The 24246-nt window shown below is 46.3% G+C and overlaps 1 protein-coding gene across 3 annotated transcripts in view; it reads left to right on the forward strand.

The window, feature by feature from the left end:
- The window catches only part of Ppfia1 (PTPRF interacting protein alpha 1), an 80300-nt gene that overhangs the window by 13877 nt on the left and 42177 nt on the right, over positions 1 to 24246 (forward strand). For all 3 annotated transcript variants that reach the window (XM_028771152.1, XM_028771153.1, XM_028771154.1), the window contains exons 3-8: positions 19608 to 19709; positions 19878 to 20042; positions 20608 to 20682; positions 21009 to 21110; positions 21284 to 21502; positions 23340 to 23486. In XM_028771152.1, coding sequence (XP_028626985.1) covers positions 19608 to 19709; positions 19878 to 20042; positions 20608 to 20682; positions 21009 to 21110; positions 21284 to 21502; positions 23340 to 23486 — 810 coding nt within the window. The remainder of the gene's footprint in view (positions 1 to 19607; positions 19710 to 19877; positions 20043 to 20607; positions 20683 to 21008; positions 21111 to 21283; positions 21503 to 23339; positions 23487 to 24246) is intronic.

The following is a 24246-nucleotide window of genomic DNA, read 5'->3' on the forward strand; positions in this document are numbered from 1 at the left end:
GCCAAGTTGAGGTCCAGGGCCCACTTTCCCACTCTCATGACTTTGTGACCAGCTCTCTTGCCTGCCATTAGGTGGTGAGGGACAAAGGAGGGGAGGAGGGCATCTCACTTTTGTCTGAGCTATTGTACAGCAGACCAGGCAGGACTGTCTTTTTTTTCATACCCAGGGGGCTGACTCACCTGCAACCCTACTTCCAGATCCAGCTCTACTGTGCTGCCTAGGCAAGGTGCAGGCCCTGCTCTCCCTAGTGGTGCAGTAGGTAAGGGTTAGGGCCAGCTTTCCTGCTCTGATGACCTCAGAGCCAGCTCTTCTGCCTGCCGAAGGTGGCAAGGACAAGGTAGGTACATCTCTCCTTCATCCATGTCAAGGCATGGCAGACAAATGGCAGGACCAGCTCTCCCATTCTTGTACCCTCAGGGCTGTCTTGCCCACACCCTTGTCATCAGGGTTAGCTCTGCTATGCAGGGCTTGTTCTCCAAAGTGCTGTAGTTAGTGAGGGATAGGGAACAGCTCTCATGGTCTCATGAGGGATAGGGAACAGCTCTCATGGTCTCATGACCTCTGGACCAGGTCTCCCACCTGCTGCAGGTAGTGAGGGCAAGGGGTGGGGGTGGAGGGTATCTCTCCTTTGTCGCTATTACCACAGGGGAGATGAGTGGCAGGGCCAACTCTCCACACTCATACCTTTAGGGCAGGCTCATCTGCAACTCCTGAAATGTTCAGGGTCAGCTCTCGTGCTGTCAGGTCACTTCCCTGTTGTGAAACTCATGTAGGTTTATACCAGGCTGGCTTCAAAATGCACAGGGATCCACCTGCCTCTGCCTCCTGAGTGCCTGGGTTTAAGATATGCGCTATTGCTCCATTTATTAATTTATGATAGGGTCTATCTTTGCTGCTTAGGGCTGTCTCAAACTTCTGAACTCAAGATTCTACTCTGTCTCCAAAGTGTTGGAACCCCACATGTAGATCAAATCGCTTTGGAACTCACAGAGATCTGTGCCTGTCTCCTTGGTGCTGTGATTAAATTAAGACATGTACCACAACACTGGATTTTTTTTAAATCGTGTATGTGTGTCTGTTGTGTGATTATATACATGTGTGTGCAGGTACTCATGAAGGCCAGAGGAATTGGATCCCTTGGAGCTGGAGTGCCTGGTGTTTGTGAGTTATCTGATGTGGGTGCCAGAAGTTGAATTCTGGTCATCTGGTAGAGCACCGTGTACCTTTAACCATGAAGCCATTTCTCCAGTTCCTGGTTTTGTTTGTTTGTTTGTTTGTTTGTTTGTTGTTTTTGTTTTTTTGTTTTATTTATTTATTTATTTTTGAGACAAGGTCTTTACATAGAGCTCTGACTGTTCTAGAACTCACTATGTAGATGTATAGACAAACTCACAAAGATTGCCTGCCTCTGCCTGCCAAGTGCTGGCCCCACAATTTAATGTTTCTGTGTTCAAAAATCCAGTTACTTCTAGACAAGGCAGTTGTTTAATATGAGCCCTTCTAATAAAATTAAGTGATAAAATAGGTTTCTAGTATGCATCAGTGCAGTGCAAACATTTCTGCTCTAAAAGGAAGGCACAAGGACGACAAAGAAGGACCTGACAGACAAGTGACAGGTTCGGCAGGTCCATGTCTGGCATCTGGGCACTTGGTGGACTTAGGGCATCAGTGGCTTTGGTGATTGCCCCTACTTCTGTCGCCTGTAGCACATGTCTTGGTGTCTTGGTGAGCTGCATGCTGCCTGCAGCTTTTTTCAGCAGATGTCTTTCAATCTTCTGTCTCCAGGAATCTGGGATCTCCACTGCAGTGCAGGTATCATCCTCACAGCTACTCTCTCTCTGTAGGGGAATCTGGCCCTAACACACACTGCCTGGCCTCAGAAGCTTTCTGGAATTTGGTGTAAGCCACTATCTTAATTTGGGCCAAAAGTAACTTGTGGAGGAAAGGGTTTATTTTATCTTACACTTCCAAGTAACAATTGATCATGAAGAAAGAATCATCAGGGCAGGAACTAATGCAGAGACCGAGGTGGGGAATGCTGTTTATTGACTTGCTTCTTATAGATTGCTCGGTCTGCTTGTGCGTGCGCTCTCTCTTGCTCTCTCGCTCTCTCTCTCTCGCTCTCTCCTTGTCTCTCCCTCTCTCTCCCCCCTCCCCATTTCTCCCTCTCTCCCTTTCTTCCCTAGCATAAAGAAATTTTATGGGAAAGGGGTAGGGACAGAGAAGGACAGAGAAGAGAGAGAGGCTGGCTGAGAAAGTGGGAACAGAAAGAAAGAAGATGGAGAGAGAGTGAATAGGAGATGGAGAGAGAGCCATGCTACTTTCTTACAGCATCCAGGACCAGCAGCCCAGGGATGGCACCACCATAGTGGGCTCAGCCCTCCTGCATCCCTCACTATCAATGTCCAACAGGCTTGTCTGCAGCCTGATCTCAGTTAAGGCTCCCTTTTCTAGATGACTCTAGCTTGTATCAGGTTGACAAAAACTAGTCAGCACAGCCTCCATGACTCCTCTTTGTCATGGCATTGTACATGCTTGCAAGACCATATGAGTGATGTTGTGAAGTTGTGCTGCCAGATCTAGACATGGTCTGACCAAGTCATCACAGTTGTGGTGACATCTGTGCACCTTTGTGGCTGAACCTACAGAAACCCTTCTTTGGCCTTGGTTTTGAGCAAGTGATCCCTTCATTTGCTTTTTAAGCAAAAGTTCTGCACTTTCATCTGAATCTTCATGACCTGGAGCCTTCATATGGGTGAAGTCTTGCTTTCAGGACATCCTTGCTGTTGTTCCAGTGTAGTCTGTGAATTCCTCTTCAGTGGTGCTAATCTCTAAAGATGACAGTTGTTTTTTCTGCACCTGTCTTGTCATAAGCTCAATGCCCCCCCACCCCCAAACTTTGTGTTGGCTCTGTACCACAAAGCTAAGTAAGTGAAGTGATCAGCAGGCATTCTTGTACAGCGGAGGACCTGCTGTCTTAGGATTTCCTTATTTTCTGAGCCAGGCCTTCTCTGTGTGTATATGGTTGTTTGTTTGTTTGTTTGTTTTTAGCATTCCAGTCTTTGAAGCTCCTGTCAGAGTGGTCCATTAAGCTCTGTACTACATTCCAGGCTTCTCTAGCCTCTAGCTTTAGTCTTTCCCATGCCTCACACAAACCAGGTTCGGCCTGAGAATCACATGGTCAGGTTAGCAGCAACAGTCTTCTTCATTGGATCCAGTTTTCTTTTTCTTTTTTTGGTTTTTCGAGACAGTGTTTCTCTGTATAGCTCTGGCTGTCCTGGAACTCACTCTCTAGACCAGGCTGGCCTCGAACTCAGAAATCTGCCTGCCTCTGCCTCCCAAGTGCTGGGATTAAAGGCATGCGCCACCACCGCCCGGCGGATCCAATTTTCTGTATTAGTTACTTTCCTTGTTTCTATAAGCAGGTAACTGGCCAGAAGCAACTTAAGGGAGGAATTGTTTATGTTTGGTTTACAGTTTAAGAAGGTTCACTCCATAAAGGCAGGAAGGGTCATGATGAAGCCTTAGGCATCTGGACACATTACACTCATAAGCAGAAAGCAGGAGTTGGTGAATTCAATTCTTCTGGCTTCCTGCTTTTTCCATTTTTATTCAGTATGGGAAAACATTGTACTGGATGGAGCATCTCACATTTGGGACAGGTCTTCCTCCTTAGTTAAACCTCTCAGATGTATGTCTGCTAGCTGACTAAATCCCTTAGAGTTGACAATCAAGACCATCAGAGAGGTACAAGGTAGTATATGTCTAACAAGGCAGAACTGTATGGGAGTGGCGACTGAGCAGCCTCCTCTTACTGTTGGGTGGCTGTGGGTACAGGTTGTGCTGGGTCCTGAGCAGTTAGTGTAATGGGCCCAGTAATGTGGACAAAATTGTTCTCTCTCTCTCTCTCTCTCTCTCTCTCTCTCTCTCTCTCTCTCTCTCTCTCTCTCTCTCTCTCCCTCCCTCTCTCCCCCCCTCTCTCGCTCTCTCCCTCTCTCTCTCTCTCTCTCTCTCTCTCTCTCTGTGTGTGTGTGTGTGTGTGTGTGTGTGTGTGTTTTGTTCTTTTTAACTGTGTCTAAAAGCAAGGGTTTGGCTGGAGCTGGCAGGCTGCTGGGCTGAGGCCCTTTTGCCAGGGGCGGGACTGTGGAGTTTACCCTTTTGCATTTCACAGAGTCTCATTCTTATTCCGAGGAGGAAATTTCATTTTGCTCCAAAAATAAATTTGGAAGCTTGAAGCATATCCTGCATTCCCATGTTTTTCTGCTTTGCAGATGGGCTGACCACCCGCCGTCCTGTGCAGCTTAAACTGTGCCAGGGCTAATGCAGACATAGCTTTCAAGTGGTGGTGGCGGCATGTTGCAGTCCAATCACGCATAGGAAAACTGAAATGCTGCTTGCCAGGAGTTAGTACTCCTAAGCAGTGGATCTCTGGAACTCCCAAGCTCTCTTTTTCCTCCACTTTAGAAAAAGTGGGTCAGATGGTGACAGAGGAAGTCCTCCTGCAGTGCCGAATGCGTTGGAGTATGGGCTTGAGGAGTCTGCTGCTGCATTTCTTTTATGCAAATTAAAATGCAAAGGACTTCAGTTTGGTGACTGAAATGGAGTCCAATTGTTGGAGGGGCCTAAAGGCATTCTGTGTGGCCTTCTACTTTGCTGCTATGTGGCTCTGTCCCATGCCTCTCTACCACAGCATTAAACTTAGGTCAAGAGAGGCCAGGCAAGCTGGTTTCTTGTTTCTTCTGTTGTTTGAAGGCATTTCTTGGTTCTTGTGTTATTTGAAGGCATTATACAAATAGTTAAGTGTGCTTTCTTTTTTATGATGAGTGGAGAGTATTTGGCATGCAAAGTTTAAAAAGTATGCCTTGCCATGTCTCTCACCATTTCTAGTCAGATATATCCCATTCTACTCTTTCCCCCTGTGACAGCCAGGCCAGGGAGGACGAGTGGTAAGGACAAGTGTGTGCTCAGGCAGGAGGATATCTGCCTACTTGTCTCCTATGTTACATCACTCGTTTCTGACCTTTAGGTTCTCTTATTGATGTATCATGGATAGTGGTTTCTGGTTTCCATCTAGCAAGCACTTGTTGCTTGTTTGCCGTGAATTCAGCACACCTTTCTGGGGTCTTTACAGAGAAGACTGACACCCAGGCTCAGGTGAGGTGTGCTGTGAAGGAGTCCTAGGTGCGCCTGTGGAAGTGTGAAAGTGGATGGCTCTAAGCACTCTCTGGCTCAGTGTTTTGTCTGCACAGTCACTGAATTATAGGCAGGGACTGTGTTTCAGAACCTACCACAGAAGGCCGGTGATTAAAGGTGAATTGAAGGTTGGTCAGGCCAGGTTGGAGGTAGGCAGCCTCCTGTAGTGTTGAGGTCTTTCCTCCTGCAGGTAGACAGGGCTGCATCCCTGTCTCTAGTATAGGAAAGAGGCTTTGAGACATAGGAAGTGGAGAAAGTCTTGGTGATTGTGCTGCTTCTATGTTTTATGGAGGATTGCATGCTAGTGCTTGACTTTGAGGTTTTAAGAGTGTGTGGGTCTGGGATGTTGCTCTATTTTTGCTCTTTGCTGATGCTTATGAAGGAAGGCTGTGAGCCATGTGGCCCTTTCTCTCTGTGAAGGGTCTGTAGAAGGTGCTGGTCTGGAGCCTGAGCCCTGTGTTGCCAGTGACACTGCTGGGTTCATGGGTTCAGTGGCTGCCTCTATAGGTGCCTTCTTTCCCTTCAGCAGTGATGGTGACCAGCCTTTGCTGCAGATAGTACATGGTTGGAGTAGTAGCTATTCCTCAGGGTACATACTACTCCTTGGGGGTAGACCATACATAGAAAGGGGTCTCAGATGCTGCATGCCAAAACACAGCACACAGAAGCACCCTAGCTGAACTGTGACAGGCCTGCACATTCTGTGGAGAGCGAATCAGTATACCTCATGGCAGTAAACCCCACTTCCTCACTGAGATTGTCAGGAAACTTGCCAGGGGACACTGTCGCCAGTGGACTGCTATCTTTCCCAGAGTTCCATCACTGCCCTTGTTACTTTCACTCTGATCTCTGATGGTCTTCTCTATGCAGACAAGCGTGGACATCTGTGTGGCCATATTGGTAGTGACTAGAATACAGGCAATAGACCAGAGAGAGTCTACACTGTACTTTTTTTTTCTTGTGCAAATCATAGAAATACTTGTTTCAAGAAAGCTGAGCAGTGAATAAAGAGCCTGCTGGGAAGCACATTCTTGTTGGCAGCCCTGCATGCTTCCCATCTGTACGCCTGTGCTTCCCTCTATGGAGCTGCAGTTCCTCTGTGCAGGACCATCTGGGAAGAGCTAGATGCTGGTATAAGCTAACTATCCTAATGTGTACCTGTCCTACCTGGACAGTAGACATCAGAATGGTTGATGACCCTGGCCTGGACATTGCTAGTGCAAGGCAGAGCCTCTGGGATATAGGCAGACAGCTTGCTATCTTTATGTAGAGACCATACTTTTCTGTGCTTTGAGACCATCATAGTCCTTAGTTGTAACGTTTGTTTGTTTGTTTGTTTGTTTGGAGACAGGGTTTCTCTGTGTAGCCCTGGCTGTCCTGGAACTCATTCTGTAGACCAGACTGGCCTTGAAGTCAGAAATTCGCCTGCCTTTGCCTCCCAAGTGCTGGGATTAAAGGCATGCGCCACCACTGCCCAGCTTTTTTATTGTTTTGTTTTTGGTTTTTTTTTTTTCCTTAGTTGTAACTTAATCCTGGAGAGTCTTTCTACTGCATAAGGGGGCAATGACACAGAACAGTGAGGTAGAGACTATCATCTTTTTGAGAATAAGTTAGAGTTGTTCTTTCTAATCGCAACCATCAGTTATACCATTGCTGCTCATTTAAAGATGTGGCCTCACCAGGTAATAGTGGTTCATGCCTTTAATCCCAGCACTCCGGAGACAGAGGCAGGCTGATCTCTGAGTTTGAGGCCTCATAATAAGATAGACAGGAGTAGAGAAGCTTGTGTCTTCCTCAGTGGCTTCCTGCCACAATAGGCTCTGGGGGATCCTCCACTTAAGAAAAACTTCTGTTGAAAGAGTTGAGGGATGTGTTGGGAAAATACCTCAGTTGGTAAAATGTTTGCCTTGAAAGTTTGAGGACCTGAGTTCAGTTCCAAGAACCCATATTAAAAAGTTGGGTGTTGGGCTGGAGAGATGGCTCAGTGGTTAAGAGCACTGACTGCACTTCCAGAGGTCCTGAGTTCAAATCCCAGCAACCACATGGTGGCTCACAACCATCTGTAATGAGATCTGATGCCCTCTTCTGGTGTGTCTGAAGACAGCTACAGTGTATTCATATATAATAAATAAATAAATCTTTGGAAAAAAAAGATTAAAAAAAAAAGTTGGGTGTTGAGCTAGAGAGATCAATTTTTTAGAGGATCCAGGTTCAATTCCTAGCACATTTGGCAGCTTTTAAGAATCTGTATCTCCTGTCCCAGAAGATCTGATGTTTTCCTCTGGACTGTGCACAGACATACATGCAGACAAAACATCCATACATAAATAATGATAATAGAAACAAAAACTGGGTATGCCATTGCTGGGGAGGTGAAGACAGGTGGAACCGTGTGTCTTGCTAGCCAACCAGACTAACCTAAAGTTCCAGGCCAGGAAGAAACACTGTCTTTAAAAACCAAGATGGACAGCTCCTGAGGAATGACACCAAAGGTTGACCCCTGCCCTCCACATCGTGCACACACACGTGAGTACACACCTTCCTATACACACATGCACCCATGTATAAGAACATGAATGTATCTGAAAACAAAAACATTAGAGGCTGGCAAGATGACTCTGGTTAAGAGTACTCTGGCCGTTTGCTTCTGGAGGAACCTGGTTCAATTCCCAGTACCCTCATGTTGGTTCATGATTGTGAGGTATGAGGGATCTGACACCCTTTTGCTTTCACTGACACTTCACACAAGTGATATACAAAACATCCATGCATATAAAGCAGTTAAATGTAGATTTATCTTAATTTTTCTTTTCCTTCCTTTCCTCCTCTTCCTCCTCCCCCTCTTCCTCTTCTTCCTTTTCATCTTCCTCTTCCTTCTTTTTTCCCTTGTTTTTGAAGACAAGGTTTCTCTGTGCAGCCCTGGCTGTCCTGGAACTTACTCTGTACACCAGACTGGCCTTGAACTTACAGAGATCCCCTGTCTCTGCCTCCTGAATGCTTGGATTAAAGGTGTGTACCACCACTACCTGGCTATAATTTTTTATCTTATGGGCACTTAACTTAGTATTTTTGTCCATTTTCTTTTTGCTTAGTAAATTTTAAACTAACAGGGATTGTGTCTATTATCCCAGCTCCCTTCAGGAGCCTGAAGGGAGAGGATCACTGTGTTCCAGACTAATGTAAGGCCCTGTATCAAACCAACAAAAAAGCCAGCCTGCTTGCATGCCTGCCTGCCTACCAGTCTCCCTCCTTCCCTCTCTCTCCATCCCTCCATTTCCTTACCTACCCCCTTTAAAGCAGCGTCCCATGAAGCCCAGGCTAGTCTCAAACCTTGAACTCCTAATCCTTTTACTTCTGCTTCCCCACTGCTGCCACCATGCCTGGTCTCTGTAGTCTTGGAGATGAAGCCAGACTTCAAGGGCAATGGGTAGACTCCCCCAGCTGGGCCATAGGCAGCCTCTCACACTTGAGTTTGTGATTCTGTTGTCTAGCTTAGTGTCACCACAAAGAAGGAAGGAATCTTTAGTATGGTGCCTTTGATTAGATTTGTGCCCTGTTCCTTTGAAGGTACTGCTTGTTAAGTTATGGGGTAAAACTTTGTGATCTTGTGTGCTTGTCAAGCTAGTTTACAAAGCCTAGGCACTCAGAATCCACCTCTGAGGTTCAGGATGAACATCAGCTGTCAGAGGTGAACTTGATGGTCAGCCTCATTCACTGACACTTAAACTTTGCTAGGTGCTTAGCCCAGGCATGGCGATTGACACTACGTTTTTCAGAATGCAGTAAGATGCTAGTGGTGCTACGGTAGCTGCAGGTGAAGCCTATGTCACCTGAGTGCCTCACAGACAGAGGTGGTGGGAAGAGGCAGCAGCAGGGGTGGAGTGGGACCTGGGATCCCTGGTTGGGTACAGGAAGACTGTGAGAGGAGGACTGAGAGAGGGAGGAGCAGCAGAGGCCTGGAGGGCTGGGAGTTCTCTGGAGGCTGGTTACTTACAGGACTTTAGTGGGCCCCTGAGAACTTGTGTGGGAGGGTTGTGATGGGCAGTTTGCATAAGCAGACAGTTGCCCATGTAGGGAAGGGAGATGGGGCGTGTCCAGACTCTTCCTGGGTTGACAATAGCCCTTTCTTCTTATCTTTCCAATCGATCGATTATGTCTTTTTATGTCTTTTCCAGTAGGCAATCATTCTTGCTAGAGAAAACTTCATAAACAAGTATCCAGGGCCTTTCTTTCAAGTTCAGCTGCATTATTTTGTGATCTTGAACAGTGGAGCGTTTGTGTTTCCTGGGCTGTCAGCAGAACATCAGGAAATGCTGTAATGAGCTGGCCATACCAGGGATCACATGTTCCTCAGTGCCAGGAGAACTCTCAAGCAAGATACCTTTCAGTTCTGGTTTTCTACCTAACCATCCATTCATTCTGGAGCAACTCTGACCCATGGCATCCTAAGGCATTTCTGATACAAGCAGAAACGGTGATCTGAAGCTCTTTGGCTTGTGGCCACTGAAGCTGAGGTGTGTGTGCTATCTGTGTCTTGTGCATATGTTACAGCGCTGATCAGTATGTCTCGTATTGTCTCAGGGTTTGAAGTAGCTCTGGATCCCCTCAGATGCAGCATCTGGAGATCCATATGTCAGAATGCTATTCTTTTTTTTTTTTTTTTTTTTTTTTTTTTCTGAGACAAGGTTTCTCTGTGTAGCCCTGGCTGTCCTGGAACTCACTCTGTAGACCAGGCTGGCCTCGAACTCAAAAATCTGCCTGCCTCTGCCTCCCAAGTACTAGGATTAAAGGTGTGCGCCACCACTGTCCAGCTAGAATGCTAGTTTTAAGGGAACTTGGCAGGAAGGTGTCCAGAGTGACTCCTTTAGCAGTGCAATTGCACTGTGTAGGGTGTCAAGTTTGTCTTCAGAGATGCTTGTGTGCACCTCCCCCTGATGAACAGCCTTGGAAAGTAAAGTAGTGTCATGGTGTTCAGTTTTTAGATGTTGCCTGAGATCTGCTGACCTGTAAATACGAAGTGGTTCTCAGTTGATGACAAGTATGAGACTGTGACAAGAATTCTGGGTTTGGTCTTTGCCCTGGTCCATACCTCTTCTCCCTTAAGATTCTTCAGTGTGGTAGGAGCATCCTTTGTGGGGCACAAGTGAATCTGAGTGCCTGTGGTGTCTCAGGTTGGGACTGGGCACCAGGAAGTTCAAGGTAACCCCAAGGACTTGGGGGTCTCAGTCCCATCCCTTCCCTAGCCTCTAGGGAAGGGAGAGCGACTAGAGGCCAGTGATGGCATCAACCTGCCTGGACCTTAAAACCTCAGTAAAAAGTAAAAGAAATGAGATGGACGTGGTGACACACACCTATAGTCCTAGCACTCAGGAGGCAGAATGGGGATCTCCAGGACAGGACAGGCCAGCCAGAGCCCCCACCTGGTGTGGGAAGTGTTGAGTGATATGTGAGAGAGAACAAGAAGAACTCTTTGTCTCAAAAGCAAAAAACCAAAACAAGACAAAAGAGTAAAAGACAGAGTGAGCAAGTATCCAGATGGGTAGTGGGCCTGAAGGGAGTATGGAGGCACCTCCTCCCACGTGCCTTGATCTTGAGGCACACTGGTGTGGTAGCTGTGGTCACCCTTCATCATGGTCTTTACAGTAAAGTAGTGGACAGATGTAAGCCACTACTCCTCAGAGTTCTACGGGCTACTCCAGCAAGTGACACAGACCCAATAAGGGGCCTGCAGGAACCCTAAACATATAGGTCACAACCTGGAGCTGTGATACTACCTTCAGGGGTCTAGCATGTGTACAGTCTTGTGTGGTGGGGCCCAGCTATGGGATCTGATGCTGTGTCTGGTTAGGCCTTGTAGAGTCAGATGGAATTGGGAACCCAGATAGTATGTGCTGGAGGAATGCTTATGTGTGAAGAATACTCCCCCACTGCTGTGGGAAGTGTTGAGTGATGTGTGTGAGAATAGGAAGAACTCCATGTGTTTTCCTATCGTCACTGGCCAGTGAGACTAGTATTATGTTATTTTACTAGAGGAATGGCAAGTTACTCAGGGCCCTATCTCAGGTTGGCAGCCTGTCAGGCCCACAGAGCTCAGACACTCACTGTTACTTCCCACACCTACATGCTGTTTCATGCTTAATGTTCCATTGCTGACAGCACCACAAGACATGGCCACTGTGTTAGGATATGGCAGTAGTTTGTGAGGCACATGCCTAGGGCTGGTGTCCTGCAGGTACAGCAAGACGGTTCCTTTGCAAGATAGAATGTCACAGGATACCCAGATGGCTCACCTAAAGATTGGACTGTCGAGTAGAAAAAACAGTTGTGGTTATTCTGTGGGGAAACTGAAATATATGTGGTAGAGCTATAGGTGATGTGTCTGTATGGAAACAGTGTGCATTTGGAATGTGCTACCTCACCTCTGACTCCCACAGACCTGTGTGTTTCAGTCACAGCCTTGAAAGGCTGAGCTGGAAGCCAGTGCTGGCCATTCAGCGCTGGTCTGTGGTGAGGTGACCAGAGGAGGAGTTTCTTCTCAGACTCCTGCAGTGGGCACTAGCTGTACTGTGCATGTGATGGCTAAGAAGAGTCAACTTTTTATATCAAATATAACTCACTTTAGGCTTATGGTTGTTTGCTGTTCTATAGTAGATAATATTCCATTCTGTCCCTAGTGCTAAAAGAGAGCTTTAAAAAGGCAGGTACTGCAAATCAAGAGAAATTATGCTGGTATTCAAATGAATTAAAGACATTATATGCATGTTTTTAGAAGTAGTGAGGCACCCAGGCATGATGGTGGTGCATGCCTGTGATCCCAGAACTCAGATGGAGGTAGGAGTATCAGGAGTTCAAGGTCATCCTCTACTATAAAGTGAGTTTGATACCACCTTGGACTGTGTGCCATTTGTCTCAGAACCAAAACACACACAAAAAGAAAGGAAAGAGGAAAAAGAGGGTAAGGCAGCTGTGCTGGGGGGTGGGACTAGACCATTGGCCTTCCAACTGAACTAGTGTAGAATACCCTTGCTCACATTTAGGTGAACACTTATGAATATATGTGGCTTTTAACTTTTTCATCAAAGCATAACAAGCCTTTTCTGTAGGTTATAACTGCATTGGAGAGTGACAGACAGTAAAGTTGATATCTTCAGTGATCCATGGCAGTGGCATTGACAGAGCACATGTCCTCTGACTTGTACCATTTCTAGTTGTATGGCATAGTAAAGTATTATTTTAGTAATGTTTGAAGCATGAGTTCTGTTGTCATCAGAGAAGGTGAGCTACACGCATAGTCTTTAAAAATCAGTGCCATGCCATAGCTCTGCTGTAAGATGCAAGGGAATTAGCTGAGGATGACTTCACAGATCCCACATGCTGGCACACAACAGTCACACTAGCTCCTCATTAACCACAGTGCCCTCAGGAACAATAAAAGAGGAAAGATGTTGGCTCATCAGGAATGACCACTTGCCAGGAGTGAGGAAATATCCCAGCTGTTGAGCCCAGGCTGTTGGTTAGCCATAGACAGGCCAAGGCCACACCAAGGCTTTCAGGGCTGGCCTCCCACAGAGCTGTTTCAGGTTAGAAGTCCAGAACACACTCTCCTGAGCTGCTGAGCCACAAGTTGAGAAAGGAGTATGCTCAGCCCTGAGCCCTGTGTTTGAAACTGCTTCCTGGCCCTTCTGTTCCTCTTGGTAATCAACCAGGTCTGACTGGCTGTTATGCTTCTTGTCTTTTGTGTGTAGCTATGCTGAGCTTGAGTCCATATGTGTATGAATGCTTGTATGTATGTAAGTGTACTGCTTGCATGCCTGGTGCCCTCAGAGGCCAGGAGAGGGTGCCAGATACCTTGGAACTGAGAGTTTCTAGGACAGCTATAAGTCATTGTGTGGGTGGGTGCCGAGAACTGACACCAGGTCCCCTAAAAAGCAGCTAGTCCTCTTAACTGCTTAGCCATCTCTAGCCCCCATATTCAGGTTTTGATGGGTCAGTTTAGATCCTAGCAGACTCCTTAGCATGCAGCCAGGATAGAGCTAGCTCCAGAAGACAACCCAGGTCTGTGACCGCTGATGAGCCAGCATCTAGTGCTAGTTGAGAGGAGAGGCTGTGGGTTTTAAAGGGAACCAGACTTTGAGAACAGTTTGTGAGTTGTGAAACCCTGAGTCCAGGCTGTTCTTGAAGACTTTCTTAGCACAGATCAATCATGGCAAGTGCAGGGTAGAGATCCAGGATGTTCCCTGAGTGATGGTAACTGGTGCCACATGTGTCAGGAGACTCTTGTTTGGCAAAAAAGTTGCCACTGCCACAAAGAAGGACCTGACTTCAGTGGCTTCATCTCCATGAATGACAAAGTCAGCTACTGTATCTCCAGCCAGTTACCTGGCTCCCCTCAGGAGTCACAGTGCCACACAAATGGGTGATGGGCCTCCTGTCAAGCTAATGGACTAGCAGTTCCACTGCCTGGCAGTCAAGTGGCACATGTGCATCATTCTCAATGGGATTGTGCAGTCTTGGACCCTGGGTAGAATGAAGAATCTTCACATGTATTCCAAAGGTAAATAAGTATGAAGGAGGAATTGTGTGATGTACCCAAGATCAGAAAGGCCTTTTCCAACATGGGAAGGGAGCTACCTAAGGAAGCTTTCAGAACGAGCCAGGTGCAGCTGTCAGAAGTGTTGACTCAGGAGGGTGAGGCCTAGGAGTTTGCAGGTAGCTTTTCTGAACAAGACATCTCTACTCTGTAGGTCATGTCATGGCACCCGAAACCTAGGGTTGGTGTGATCTGCTGAAACCAGAGCCCAACCAGATGGTATCATGTTTCTTCCAGGCAGCATCTCCTTTGATGGTAGTATCTTTTGTGCCCTCACCATCACTTGGACATTGCACACTGGCTGAGCAGACCTGGTGGTAGATGCTATGTTATGGAACTGAGCTTCTGCCTGCTGGAACACTTAGGCCAGCAGGAAGGTACACAGATCAGGGGCTAAGAGGCTGGCTTTGCTAGCACCCAGCAGGGGAAGTTGAGAAAGAGCTCTGTAGGAAGGGCCCAAAGTTTGAACTGTAGGGTGGCAGCAGCTGCTCTGGAGTAGGTAGATTTGTAAATCCGAGGCAGAGGACCAATACGAGGTGATGTTCAGAAGAAAGGCAATGACAATGTGAAGAATGTGGGCTTTCCTGTGGGCAGCTGGCTGTGAGGCAGGGATTACTGCTGGAGCCACCACTGCTGTGTACTTGGAGGGTTCATGCTACCTGGCACACGTGCTTATTAGGTTCATATTTGATGGCATTGAGGTGTCTGACAAAGGCCATCTAGGAAAGGCTATGGCAAGCAAGCGAATTTCCTGGATATTGCCCACAGTTTTGCATGGCTGCAGTGGGTGCACTCTGGAGAGGCACAGCCCCAGAGACATTGTTCCAGGATTGCTTCTTGCTGCTGATAATGATTCCTGGGCTTTAGCTCACCCTATTGGGTTTTCTTGCAGATCAACATGAAGATGAATTATCATGAATTAATGCTGCTTAGATGAATTAATGACCTTATATAATTTTAGGAAGAAAGTTTAAGGAGATAGTTGTTGTTGTTTTGCCAGAAAGATATAATAAAGTTAGAATCAAGAACAGATTGTGCCCCTCCCTCCTTATAGAATAGTGAGTAAAGACTGAGTAATAAAGAGGACAATGAGCTTGCATAAATTACACTAAGAAGAGAAGTAGGCTTGGGACAGATTCGTGATCAAGGGGAAACATTCATTCTAGGTCAAGTCCGAGGAAGAAGCCACAGGTGTGCACTATGATAAAGCAAGGCCAGGTGAAACTGTTGCTTTGAACTTATAATGAGCTTATAGAATGCAACGCTGCTTTGAACTTATTATGGACATCCTTCTGTTACTTTCCTTTTGTGTAACATTTATCTATGAGGTCATTTTATAAAGAACTTTTTTTTTGTCTAAAAAGGTATAAAAAGGCTAAGAAGAAAAATAAAGTTGGGCTATTGGGACTCTGCTCCATCTCCCAAATGTATATATGTCTGTCTGTCTATATGTATGCACACTTAAGAGTTCAGAGTTTCTTGCTGGGCTCTAGTTAAGTTTTGTTCTGTCAGTAGTGTTGACCTGGTAAATGGCCTGCTGTTGTCAGTGGTGGTGAGTGGTGGTGGTGAATCAGCTGCTATTAACATGACCCAATTGCAACTCCATACCCTGCTAGTTTTCTGTTACCCGGATGCCAGAATAGGCTTTCAGCAGGTGCTATTGCTTCTCACCAGTACAAAGGAGCTTTGGTATTGACCTTATGCCACAGCACCTTTGTGAAGGAATCTAAGTAAAAGAGTCTCAGGTTTTTGTTTCAGAAAAACAGAAGACAGATTTGAAAGCAAGAAGAAGGGGGATCCAGGGAATGAGGCAGCTCTGTAGTGGAACAAGCAGTCATGGTGGCTTGATGAAACAGTTAAGAGCTGGGAAGTAGATGGCTCCAGAAGAGACATGCTGGAGATGCAGTCAGCCATAGGAGTTCCCAGTGGCAGGTGATATAGGGAGTGGAAGGAGGTGACATGCCGCCTGCGTATCAGACCTGTGTGACTGGGTGCTGATGTTCACTGGCTTAGGAGCTGGAGGCAGGGCAGGAAGAAGTGATCATCCCGGTGTGAGAGTATATGGAGCCGTAGGAGGTATCCAAATAGAAACAGGCACAGATGGGCATAGGGCCGGAGGTAGGACAGGCAGTACACCCCAGGGTCACCTATATTCTAAAGTGGCAAAGCAGGAAATGGGGTGCATGGGTGGCTTCTGGCAGCCCTTGCTCTCTAGCAGGCCAGATCAGGAGGGGATGGAAGCTAGCTCCTACCCTCAGTGGAAGCTGTGTTGGCCTGAACTCTTCTGGGGAGGAAGTGGGCCTGAAGCCAGGCTGCACAGATGGTAAGGACAGGAGTAGGGCTTGCAGGCCAGGGAGGAATGTGGGCCATCCCTGAGCAAGTTGGCTCCAAGTGGCCAGTCCTTACGCCCATGCAATTGAGCTTTCACCTTCTTCACAAAGAGTATGTGTATATACACACACATACATGTGCACATGTATGCATGTATGTCCCGTGGCACATGTGTGGAAGTCAGAGGACAACTTTCAGGAGTCAGTTTTATCCTTTCACAGAGTGTTGGGCTTGTGCAGCAAGTGCCTTTACCCACAAGCCATCTTGCTGGCCACTTTTTTCAAGTTTTAATGCTCAACAATCTGTCCTTACGGAGAGATATAAATGGTCACTTTTAGCACCTTCACTGGCTACAGTAGATCACAGCACTAACAGTTCAAATGTATTTTTCTGTAGTTGATCTGTATAAAGAAGAGATGTCCATTTGCTTTTAGCAAAACCAGCCTCCCTGACAGTCATCCTAACCTGGCACATCAGGTCTCTGCAGCTAGGTGCGTCTTCTCCCACAGAGGCCAGACATGACAGCTAAGTTAGGGGAATGGATTCCACAGACAGGCAACAGCTTTAGGGATAGCCTCCCACTCCAGTTGTTTGGGAGCAACACGGAGACCAAGCTGCCCATCTGCTAAGTATGTGCGGAAGTTGTTTATATCTTCTGAGACAGACCCTCTCCACAGTCCAGGCTGGTCTCAAGCTGGTGATCCTCCCTGCTTTTGCCTCCCAACGGCTGGGACCACAGCAATGCAGTGCTGTGCCCAGTGTATTTACCTGCTACTCATAGATAATGTTTAGCTTCTGACAAGCTGTTGCTTCTGTGCTCATGAGGCTCTGGGCGGGTCCCAAGAGGCAGTGAATCATGGGCAAGATTGTCTCTCCAGCCCTTTTCTCCCTTAGCTTGTGTTAGTGTGGACAATGGGTGGGGAGATGAGTGTTGGTGTGACAACGTGTACAGCTCCGCCCACATTGACTGCAAGTGGCCTTAGTTGTGTGAGTTGGCTTTTGTGTTGAGACTCATTTTACTGTTCCTGTTTTTTCTTTATACTCTGTCTTAAAACAAGAATTGACCTTTTTTTTTTTTTGTCTTTAATGAAGGTCCCCCACCATACTCCATTTTGAAGTTTTGTTTTGTTTTTTAATTACATGATGCAGATGAAGACGCTCACCTTTCCCACAGTGTTTCTGCTACTGGGTCTGGCTTATTTCAACAGCACAGTATCCTCAGGCTGTCCCTGACGTGGTGTGTGGCTTAAGTACCCTTTTAATCTGGAATAATCATGGATGTTTTTAGCATAACAACAAAATAAAATTTAAACAGTAAAAGGTGCCATTGATGGTGCTGGCAGAGTCTGGAGTTCGGAACATCACACAAGTGTGGAAGGGGCCAAGCCAAGCATTGTGGACCAAATTTGTGAACTAATTTTAGTGGTTAATATTAGTTCCTTAATGAAACCTGATAATATTAAATGGAAATGGAGATTTATTTCGCTCAGACTTATTTTGGGAGGGGTTAATTTTTATGTGTATGAGTGTTCTTCCTACACGTACATATGTATACCATGTATGTTCTGATGCCCATGAAGGTCATCATGATGTCTGTTAAATATGGCAGTATCAGTTAATAGCCCTGGCTTGCAGAATCCCTAGGCATGGCACCGTGAGTGGTGACTACACAGTCTCAACCTACACATAGTCTTGGTGCCTGCTGTTCTTTTTCATCCACTATATCCTGGGTCTGGAAAGAGAGCTCAGCAGTTAAGAGTACTTGCAGTGCTTATTAGAGGACTCAGGTTCAGTAACCAGCACCCCCAAGGCAACTGACAACAGTTTATAACTCCCGTTCCAGGGGATCTAATGGCCACTACTGGCTTTTAGCCATGTCCTCTGTCTCTCTCGAGCTGCTCCCTAGAGAGAGAGAGAGCTCTTCCAACTGTTGGCTGTTTTCACCCACAGCCTTGGGGCACAGGCAACATTGCTGGGCCAGCCTGATGAAGCCGGAATGGATGACTAGTAGTCAGTTGGCTGAGTGGCAGCACTTCTTGTGGGTAGAATTTGAACACATGGCCTGCTTTTTGTTTGTTTGTTTGCTTTGTTTTTTGCTTAAAAGTAGGGAAGTTCTGTCTCCCGAAACTTGCTCTGTAGACTAGACTGTTCTTGAACTCAGGATCACCTGACTGAATCAAAGACGTGTGCCTGCGTTTTAAAGGAAAATTGCCTACCACTCTTTATACTTTGAATGCGTGATTGGCTTTGTATAAGGTGGGCCACTAGCCCAGAGAAACAGCAGGTGGATCACTTCTGTTTGTTTGTTTGTTTGTTTGTTTGTTTGTTTGTTTTTCGAGACAGGGTTTCTCTGTGTAGCCATGGGTGTCCTGGAACTCACTCTGTAAACCAGGCTGGCCTCGAACTCAGAAATCCACCTGCCTCTGCCGCCCAAGTGCTGGGATTAAAGGCGTGCGCCACCACCGCCCAGCAGTGAATTACTTCTGAGCAATTATTTCCAAGGGCTTGGCCCCATTGAGAAACTGGCAAGAGCTTGTAGACACATGGCTTATACTCAGCTTGTCCTTGGTGTCCTGAACACTTACTTAGTAGACAGTGTAAGAAGTACCCTGGGGCAGCACCATGGTCAGCCCCCAGGAGCTCTCCTCATCATTGCAAAAGGGTTGGTCTTAAGAAAAATCAATTTATTTTTATTTATTTATTTATTGGGTTTTTTTGTTTTGTTTTTTGTTTTTTTGTTTATTGAGACAGGGTTTCTCTGTGTAGCCCTGGCTGTCCTGGAACTCACTCTGTAGACCAGGCTGGCCTCGAACTCAGAAATCCACCTGTCTCTACTTCCCAAGTGCTGGGATTTAAAGGTGTGCGCCACCACTGTCTGGCGAAAAAAACAGTTTTTAAGGTTTGCCTTTGGGGATACTTTCTGCTTAGAAGACTAACCCTGAAATGCCCTAGAAAGAGGAAGTTAGACCAAGCCAGGCTGTAGGGTTTTTTTGTTTTGTTTGTTTTGAGACAGGGTTTCTCTGTGTAGTCCTGGCTGTCCTGGAACTTACTCTGTAGACCATGCTGGCCTCGAACTCACAGACATCCTCCTGTCTCATCCTCCCAAGTGCTAGGATTAAAGGCATGTGGCTACCAGCACGTGGCACCTTGGAGGTTTTTCTTTGCTGTCTCCAGTGGTGCTAAGTCATGTGTTCAGGTTGCTAACAGTGTCTTTACCTGCTCTATTCCTGATCCTCTTAGGTTGCTGACGATGTGGGCTTGGATTGCACCATGCCTACTGGCCATGACTGGGACATAGGAGAGGGAAGGTTGCAGGGCTGGATGAAAGGCCTGGGTTATTAGGGAAGCCTGGAGACAGGTCAGTCAGTCCCCCTTTCTTTGGAAGATCAGAGACACTTTCCAATGCATTTTAATGGAGGCTCTTGGGGTCTTTTCTCAGATTTCTGTTTGTGCATTAATTCATTCAATCTTTCTTGTGCTTGTCACGCTCTAGGAGTTTGCTGCGCTCACGAAGGAACTCAATGTGTGTAGGGAGCAGCTTCTGGAGAGAGAGGAGGAAATCGCCGAGCTGAAGGCAGAGAGGAACAACACTAGGGTCAGTCACTTATGCCCTTCCCACCCTGCAGAGGGGTCATCAGCCCATTGGGCACCTTTGGGACCTTAGCAGGTTTTAATTCAGCCTAGGGGACTTCTCTGCTTGTGCTATGTTGACTTTATCTTCCCTATGAGGCAAGTGCTTTACTGCTGCTGGGCTCTGTTGCAGCTGCTTCTGGAGCATCTGGAGTGCCTCGTCTCCAGGCACGAGCGCTCCCTACGGATGACAGTGGTGAAGAGGCAAGCACAGTCGCCTGCAGGCGTGTCCAGTGAGGTGGAGGTGCTGAAAGCCCTGAAGTCACTGTTTGAGCACCACAAAGCCTTGGATGAGAAGGTACCATCACCACACCGACAGCTATGTGCCCTGTCAGGGGGCCTTCATTGGCACTATGATCATGTTTTGTAACTTTTGGAGCTCCTGTGAAAAACTTGTCTCTGTTAGAAGGTACTGACCTATGGGCTGATGAGCATCTTTGATGTGACTGTCTTAAAATGTTTTATCAATGTGCTAATATGAATTTGGCCCAAGTATGATTCCTAAAGCCTAGCCTTTGAGAGGTAAGGAGGCTTGCTGAGAGATTGAAGTCTGCTCAGCTACATAGATTAGTAGTAGGCTAGCCTGGGCTCTGTGGCAAGTTTCTATCTCAACCTTTTCCTCCCCTCCCTAAAAAGAAAATAATTAGTGGTCTGACTTATTTAGGAACAAGATTTTGTCAAATTAAAAACATGCACACCTGTAGTTCCTGCACTTAGGAGACTGGGCCAGCTGGGGTTCCCAGATTCCAGTCAGGCCGACTCAAAAGTGGCGGTAGAGTGCCAATTGGCTGTATTCCACCAATGCTGTATTGCATTGGGCATATGGCAGGAATCCAGATGCACACTCAGCCCTTCACTTGTAGGTACGGGAGCGACTTCGAGTGGCTCTGGAGAGGTGTAGCTTGTTAGAAGAGGAGCTGGGTGCCACCCACAAAGAGGTAAGAATGGGTTCTGTCATGGGATTGGACCTTACGAGGTTGATTCTTATTACTTACTTTTACAAGTATAAGCCAGTAATAGACACCACAGGTTACTTCTTTTCCTAGGTGTAGATCAACATACTGGGGTCACTGGACTCTGTCTCAGCCCTCAGCCTCTCCCAAGTACCTCTCTCTCTGTGGATGACAGATGGTTTCTAGAGCTCTGCCCTGAGCTCTTGGCTGCACAGCTGTTAGAGCCACTTGTCTCCCAAAGCCACTGGCCACCTTTGCTCATTTCTCTTTCGTAAGATCTCATGCTAGTGAGTTCAACTTTTCTCTTTTAGCTAATGATTCTTAAAGAACAGAATAATCAGAAGAAAACACTGACAGATGGAATGCTTGACGGGAACCATGAACAGGAAAGCGCACCAAGCACCAACGGCAAGGCAAGTCCTTGACTTTTTTTTTTTTCCTGTGGGGTCTCTGGTTTTATTTTGCCATGTGGGGCTGTTGGGGAATAGTGGCAAGGTCTGTGTCCACTGAGGAGCACACAGGATCCTCTGAAGGTCTGTGTTTTCATGGAGGATGCCAAATGGTGCCATAAGGCTGTGCTTTTCAGAGATCTTCTGATGGCTCCTTGAGTCATGAGGATCTTGCCAAAGTGCTGGAGCTGCAGGAAGTCATAGACAGGCAGGCGAGAGAGCAGAGCCAGATGAAGGAGCGCCTGGCCTCTCTGTCCAGTCATGCAGCAGAGCTGGAAGAGGATCTGGACACAGCTCGAAAAGACCTCATCAAGTCTGAAGAGATGAATACGAAACTGCAGCGAGAAGTCCGTGAAGTAAGTGTGGGGTGCACCTGGCTTCCTGCTCTCTTTATCTCTCGCTCTCACAGACTGGGACCTTTAGGATACACACTGGGTGCCCTCTCTCCTGCACCCTTCACTTGAGGGTCACATGCCTCCATGACTGCTGTAGTGTGCTCGCTCTTTCTTTCTTTCTTTCTTTCTTTCTTTCTTTCTTTCTTTCTTTCTTTCTTTCTTTCTTTTTTTGTTTTTTGTTTTTTTTTTTGTTTTTTGTTTTTTTTGAGACAGGGTTTCTCTGTGTAGCCCTGGCTGTCCTGGAACTCACTCTGTAGACCAGGCTGGCCTCGAACTCAGAAATCTGCCTGCCTCTGCCTCCCAGGTGCTGGGATTAAAGGCGTGCGCCACCATTTCCTGGCAAGTGTGCTCTTTCTTATATTCAGTTTCTTCTCACTTGCTCACAGAGCCCACAGACATGATGTTAGTTGTGCTTCTGTAGGGGTGAGAAGAAGTATACCAGCTGTTGTCTGTTGTTTTGTATTGTATGGTGCCGAGAACAGAGGTTGTTCACTCTGATCATCAGGTTCTTTATATATACACTTCATAACCAGTTTTCTTTGGTAAATTACAAGACCCTCTTTAATCATTGGAAAAGAAATGAGGGCTACATGCTTTCTTGTAACACTTTTTCTGGCCCACCTGAACCTGTCTTTTGTTACTCCTGGAGGCCCCCACCTTATAGCATGTGTGAGACCAGGGAGCTTTAGTTGTGGAGATGAATGTGATTTATTGTAAGAATTCAGGTCAAAGGAAACACTACATGTATTAGAGAACTTACTAGGTTGTGCTGTTCTTGGGCCATAGGGAATTATTTCTGTGGTAGAATGTTGAAATGTTCTTTTTTTTTTTTTTTTTTTCGAGATGTTCTTTTAAGACTTGCCTCTTTAAGAAGTATATTAAGGGGGTTAGAAGGATGGCTCAGTGATTAAAAGCAATGAATGCTCTTCTAGATGACTTGGGTTCAATTCCCAGCACTCACATGGCAACTCACAACTGCCTATAATTTAACTATAGTTACAGGAGATCTGACACCCTCACACAGACATACATGCAGGCAAAACATCATTTCAGTGCAATAAAATTATATAGTTGCCAACAGTCGGTTAGGAAATAAGGAAGGATGCTGGGCGGTGGTGATGCATGCCTTTAATCCCAGCACTTGGGAGGCAGAGACAGGCGGGAGGCAGAGACAGGCGGATTTCTGAGTTCAAGGCTAGCCTGGTCTACAGAGTGAGTTCCAGGACAGCCAGGGCTATAAAGAGAAACCCTGCAACAACAACAACAACAACAAAAAAGGAAATAAGAAAGGAGCTAAAAACTGAATTGGGGGATGGAAGACAGAATACCAACTATGCCAAAAGTCAGGTCCTAGGCTCCGTGTTTGGGGTTTGTTGCTTTGGCTTTGCTGCTGATTTCTGTCTCATTTTTCAATATACTTGAGGTTTGTGAGTCCAGCTCTTACCTGAGAAAATGAAGCAGTTCTGCCCACAGTACTCTGTAAGCCTGGTTGTTATTTGAGCAGACACAGGCTACACCTTCACTGCAGGTGCCTTCAGATTCCTAGATGCTTGAAGTGTCGTATGGGGTGTTTTATTAGTCAGGTACATGCTTAGTGACATGAGCAGATTGACCAGGCGAAGCTGTTGATCATGTGGGCAAATATGCCTAAAGTATGTCCATTTTCACTCAGTTTGTAAAACTTACATTGGGGAGCAGTAGTCTCATGCTTGAGATGTTTAGTGGCTTTCTATCTCCTGAGTGTTGTGACGAGTTCTGCATTTATCATCCCCATCTCCCTCTGGAATCTCCAACATAGGCAATGGCCCAGAAGGAGGATATGGAGGAGAGAATCACCACCCTTGAGAAACGCTACCTCGCTGCACAGCGTGAAGCCACGTCTGTGCATGACCTCAATGACAAACTTGAAAATGAAATTGCAAATAAAGACTCCATGCACCGACAGGTACTGGGCTTTGTGGGCCCCTTTCTAGCTTTATCTGTGAAGCTGAAGACCTTTCCTTTGTAAATTGCATATTGGAAATCGCATACTTAAGTCATTTTTCTTTTGACTTACTTCTTAGCAGTTTATAGAACCTTGATTCTTTTATTCCTTTTTTTTTTTGGTATGAGTGTTAATGTGTGCCTGTGCCTGTATGTGTTGTTGTATGCTTACACATTTGCACCTGTATGTGTGTGTGCATGTGGTAGTCAGAGGTCAAAGTCAGGGGTCTTTTCTCCATCACTCTCCACCTTACTTACTTTATTTTAATTTCAGATATATTTTAAAGATTTTTTAAAAAAAATTAAAAAATTTTTAATCTTGTATACTTTTGTGTGGGTACATCTTTGTGTGAGTGCAGGTGCCTGTGGAATTCAGAAGAACATATAGGATCCTCTGGAGCTGAAGTTACATACAGGTGGTTGTAAACCAGTGAATGTAGGTGCTGGAAATCAAATTTGAGCCCTTTGGAAGAGCAGCAAATGCTCTTAACCAAAGAGCTATTTTTCTAGCCTCTTCACTGTAATTTTTTAAGATAGGGTCTCTCACTGAATGTGGAGCTCATGTCTTGTCTTGACTGACAGGGCAGTGAATACCAAGGTTCCTGCTAGGCTGCCTCCACAGTGCTGGGGTTACAAGCATGTGCTGTTGACCCAGCCCTTTTTAAAACTGTGGGTACTGGGGATTGAACTTGGGTTCTCATGCTTGCACAACAGACACTTTG

The sequence above is a fragment of the Grammomys surdaster genome, unplaced genomic scaffold, assembly GCF_004785775.1.
Source record: "Grammomys surdaster isolate TR1022 unplaced genomic scaffold, NIH_TR_1.0 205, whole genome shotgun sequence".
NCBI classification, from domain to species: domain Eukaryota; kingdom Metazoa; phylum Chordata; class Mammalia; order Rodentia; family Muridae; genus Grammomys; species Grammomys surdaster.